This window comes from Molossus molossus, unplaced genomic scaffold (assembly GCF_014108415.1).
Source record: "Molossus molossus isolate mMolMol1 unplaced genomic scaffold, mMolMol1.p scaffold_m16_p_14, whole genome shotgun sequence".
NCBI classification, from domain to species: domain Eukaryota; kingdom Metazoa; phylum Chordata; class Mammalia; order Chiroptera; family Molossidae; genus Molossus; species Molossus molossus.
In genome coordinates this window covers 34,916,207-34,921,213 of record NW_023425349.1, presented here as the reverse complement: position 1 = coordinate 34,921,213, position 5,007 = coordinate 34,916,207, and the positions used below count along the sequence as shown (strand labels likewise).

At 51.8% G+C, this 5,007-nt stretch overlaps 1 protein-coding gene across 1 annotated transcript; it reads right to left on the bottom strand.

The window, feature by feature from the left end:
- Positions 1-3,597: 3,597 nt before the first annotated feature.
- On the bottom strand, positions 3,598-5,007 carry CCL19 (C-C motif chemokine ligand 19). Its single transcript, XM_036261783.1, has 4 exons — positions 4,811-5,007; positions 4,009-4,135; positions 3,703-3,796; positions 3,598-3,609 (listed from the first exon to the last, which is right to left on the bottom strand). The coding sequence occupies exons 1-4, from the start codon at positions 4,929-4,931 to the stop codon at positions 3,598-3,600; spliced, it is 354 nt and encodes a 117-aa protein (XP_036117676.1). The 5' UTR covers positions 4,932-5,007.

The window sequence follows — 5,007 nt, the reverse complement described above, 5'->3', positions numbered from 1 at the left end:
ACAGGATGGGGCTTACCAAGAAACGGAACATGAGATGATGAAAATATGATCAAAACTGCATGGGGCTGGCTCTGACCAAACACCCACGCTACAGAGACAGCACCACTGCCTTGAGAACTGGATGTGCTCCAGGTATGAGGAGTGATGGAGGGGCCCCATGAGAAAGGGCCATCTTCAGTTCCATTTTTTGTTAATCAGATGTGTACTGGAGCTTGTTCTGTGCCATCCTCTGTGCAGAGCAATGTTGGAAATGGAGATTGACAGGTCCAATCCCTTCCTCTGGGAACTCTATTAATAGACAGGACAAAGAGCTTTTTGTCCACCTATGAAGCTGGGAGCTTCCTGAGCAGGGATGTCAGGTCGCTTTAGGGAGATGTTGGCTGCTGGGTAGGGAAGTATCACTCAGCTGCTGATCTTAAACCTGTAGCAGGTGCTATATGCCCTAGAGAGAAAGGTGTCTACCTATAGGCAACAGCAAGGTCCCCGTATCTTGGTTGGGAGCTAGGAATCCGCACCACCCCTCAGAGAGCTGGCAGCTCCGTCATTGTCAGGGAGGCAGGTTGGCTCCTGGTCCACCAGAACTCAGGATAAATAAAGATGCCACACTTACCAGCGAATTATAGTGAAACAGGGAGCAGATGTTGACTAGATGAAGTCACAGTGCTAAGAATGTTTGAGTCAGTCAGGACAAGTCCTAAATTGCTGGGCTAAACTCTCATATTTCTGACAGGGAGATAAGGAGATAAAACCCAGTGCCCAGGAAGGATTGGTGGGTGGGGGTGAGAAAAAGAGGAGGGAAGCAAGCCAGGAGGAAAGGCACTGGGTGGAGAAAAGGTGGGGAGGGCTGCATGCTGCTCTTTTGTTTTTTTAATCCTCATCCAAGGACATGTTTTCATTTTTTGTTCAGATAGAGTAGGAGGGAGAGAGAGGAAGAGAGAGGGAGAAACATCGACATGAAAGGGACACATAGAGTGGCTGCCACCCACACGACCAACCAGGGCCGGGGACAAACTGCAACCAAGGTACACACCCTTAGCAGGAACCGAACCCTGGTCTCTCTGGACCACAGGCTGATGCTCTAACTGCTGAGCCAAACCAGTTAGGGCTGCATACCTGCTCTTTATGGGACTTTGGTGTCTGCCTCCAGACTTCCTCAGGTTCTTCATTCACTTCATTAGCTCCTAGATTATCTCTCTTCCTGAGCCTCAGTTTCTCTTATGTTCCCAAACGGTGTTCCCCCATGGCCCTAGAAAGTGGTGACATTTCTGAACATGTGTGACTTTAGGGAAGTCCATGTAAACGACAAGTGTTAGCCTGAGACCCAGAGATTCATGAGTCAAGTCTTTGTCTGGAGGGACTCTTAAAAATTAAGACACCCCCACCTGACAGATGGGGGAACGAAGGCCTTGGCGGGAAGTAAGGAAAAATATTGCCTAGAGTTGAACAGTGAGGGGCAGAAACATGATTGTGGGATTGATACTCCTGTAACATGCAGTGGCAGTGGCAGGGAAATGGTGTCCAGGGACCTCTGTCCTGGTAGCACCTTCCTCCGGGCTCCCACCCTCACCTCTCCTACTCTATCTGTGTGTTCTCCTGAGGGTCCAGAGGGACAGTTTGTGTCTGCCTTTGTCATAGGCTGACCTCTGCTTGGCTTCATTGGGAACTCAGGAACTGAGGTAATGCGCCCCACTCACACCTATGTTTGTCCCCTGCCTGCTGGGGTGCAGGGCATAGACTCCAAATGGTATCCACAGCTGGGACCCTTTGGAACTCCATGGCTGGCTGACTTGATGGATGGATTAATGGATAGATGTGTGGGTGGGTGGGAAGATGGATGCATGGATGCATGAACGGATGGGTAATTTCGCCCAGGTAGCTAAGCTACATTTCCCAGCCATAACAGTTGTTCTTGCAAACTATCCCTATCCCTCCCACTCCTTGTAACTCTAAGACCTGGGAAATCTGAGGTTTTAAACACCTGCTTCTAGGAGCAGAGGGAGGAAGAAGCTGTCATGCTCTCAGCTCAATGAGGAGAGGCTGGCACCGCCCCCTCACTGTTTCTCCCTTTCCCAGTCTGCCCAGGTCTGTGCAGGCCTGGTGTTTTACCAGATGAGTTATATCTGGTATAATGTTGGCCACTCTTGCCAGGTGAGGATGCTCAGTCTGGCTTTCCAGCTGCCATTCCACCCCAGTGCCACAGACTTGCTACTCCCAACTGGGTCTTAGAGGCCATAGTTGGAGGCCAGCTAGCTTCCTCAGATTGCCCAAGCATAAGAGGTTTACTCCTCCCAGAGCTGCCTGGGCTGCTCTGAGAGTTACAGAATCTCCCAAAGCTGAGATTCCTTCACTGTGAATCCCCTGGACTCAGTGTTGCCTGGGCACTGGACCCCATGTGGGCTTCAGGGTGTGGTGGGCTTCCTTCAGGCATAATGGCTCTAGCTTCCCTGGCTGCTCCTCCTTCTCTCCTATCTCTCACTTCTGGCTCCCAGGTCTGTCTGTCAGTATCCTGAGAAGTGTGGCCCCAGATGGAGCTGGCCCTGGCCCAGACTGACTGATGAGAGAGGAGGGCTGGCCTGGAGGTCAGAATTTATTTGGACATATGAGCCCTCACCACTGGCTGCCAAGCCTTTCCTCACCTATTTCTTCATTTTCTAGAGAAACATTCGAGTGACTACCTTGTGCCAGGCAGTGTGCTGAACACCAGGGAGACAGTGGAAACCAAATAGACAAGATCCCTGTCCAGGAAGGCTGACAAACCTGCCATTATAACTTAGTGTGATAGGTGCTATAAGGAGAGAGGGGCAGGAATCCCTGGGAGCTTGGGAGGGAGTGAGGCTACCTAAGCCAGCCTGGGGTCAGAAAATGCTTCCTAGAGTAAGAGTCATCCAGACTCAGTTGGGAAGCTAAGCGGGCAGGAGAGAGAGAAGGGTGTTCCAGAGGGAATAGCACTGGTAGAGGGGTACTTTCCCCCCAGGCAGTAGAGCTGGGTCCCCTTTTACCTTTAGCCATAAAACTGGTTCCTGACAACTCCCTTCCCCCTAGTGACACCTGATCTCTGAGACACCTGGATGCTGGAACACCTGCCTTAGAGAGCAGAGACTGGGAGGCATGAGATAGTTTGGCTTGTTCAGAGAACTGACACACAGGTTTAGTGTTGCTGAACCATAGAGTGTGACAGGATTTCAAATAGACAGGAGGTGGAGCCCTGATTATGGGAACTCATCCTGAGAATACAGGTGGAGGTCGATGAGGTTACTCAGGCTGCAGAGTGGAAAATAGATCCTGCCATTCCATCTCCCCTTCCTATCCTGGGCCTCCTGAACAAACAGCAAACAGACAAATCTGTGGATACCAGTGGGCTTTATTGGAAGCAGTGCAGTCTGGGTTTGGAGAAGCTGTGCTCCTGCCACACTCACCCTCTCATTCACACTCAGTCACACTGATACTCCAGGCCCTGCCCCGGCTGGGTCAGGTCTGGTGCAGAGGAGCTGGAGGTCTGGTTCTCTCTTCTGGTCCTTGGTTCCCCAGGGTGGCAGTGTTTCACATCCCTTCACTCAGACACAGGGCTCCCTTGGGGGCTGTCATGGGCTAACTGCTCTAGTGCTTGTTCTGGTGGTGGGGGAGAAGAAAAGGCAAGGTCATGGGCTGGGGTCTTGGGCAAGGGACTCAGAGGGGAGGCAGGGCTGAGGAGGGTGGGCTTGCCTTGGCAGATTTCCTCTGCAGTCTCTGGATGATGCGGTACACCCAGGGCTGGTCTGGTGGTGCACAGAGCTGGCGACCTCTCTTTGTGGTGAACCTGGAGTCAGAGGTCAGAAGTCAGAGAGAATGGAGCCCTGGAACCCAGCTTCCCGGCAGGCCCAGGTATGAGGGGCAGAGGCTGAGGAACACATTTGAAAGCCAGTTTCAGGAGCTTCTTTGAAAGGGTTGAGTTTGGCAAGGAGAAGAGAGACAAGAAAGTGGGGGTAGATTGGCGGGATGAGGCTAGATGCACCCCTCCCTGTGACTCACACAACAGCAGGCACTCTGCAGCCATCCTTGATGAGGAGGTATCGAAAGGCTCGCACAATATTCCCAGGGATAGGGTGCAGGGTCACAGACAGACAGCAGTCTTCTGCGTCGTTGGAACCACCCTGAGCTGGGGTGGCAATAGGCGAAAGAAGGTAGTGTTAAGACATAGGGACCCTGAGGAAGGGAGGTCACAGCCCTAAATGGGATTCAGGACACCCGTGTGTGTGTGGCAGTCTTAGTTGTCTAATATACTGAAATACTTCTAAGCTGTTTGGGAAACAACCACTCTTTTGAGGTCCAGAAATGCCTTCCTGCTAGCCCATCACCCCAATCTCTCTCCCAAGGCGTCTTAACTGTCCCAAAAATGAAGAGTCAATGCTGATCACAGCATTGAATTGATGGAGAAGGGATGGGTGTGGGGTAGCAGAAGGCTGGGTTAGCTTATGAATTGTTAAATATTTTTACTATTAGCCCTGCCTCAGTGTCTCTCATTCTCCCCACCTTAAGCAAATATATATTGTTCTCTCCTTCTGCCTGGGAAACAGAGGCAGTAGGAAATAGAGCCAGCAGAGAGAGGGGCAGCCAGAGGCCCTGAGATACACCAAGAGACAGACACACATTGGAATGCAGGGTCCCAGATATACCCACACTCACAGGCATACACACAGGGCACAGGGCACCCCCAGATTTACTGAACCATACAGACCTAACTCTTTGTGTCCCGCTTGTCCAGGGCTAAGCAGTCTGAGATCTAGACATTCCCTCTCCCATCACCCCTCCCCCAAATCTCCCTCAGCCTTACCAGGAGAGGTCCACAGAATCAGCAGGCTGATGGCCAGTAGCACAGCTGCATAGGATGCCATGGAGGGTGAACAAAGGCTGACCGACAGTGAGAGTGTGCGTGTGAGTGAGTCTCTGAGCATATGCAGGAGGCTGTGTGAGGCTGAGACTTGGCTGGGAATTGAAATGTCACAGGTGTCCTTGTGAGGTGTGCAGGGG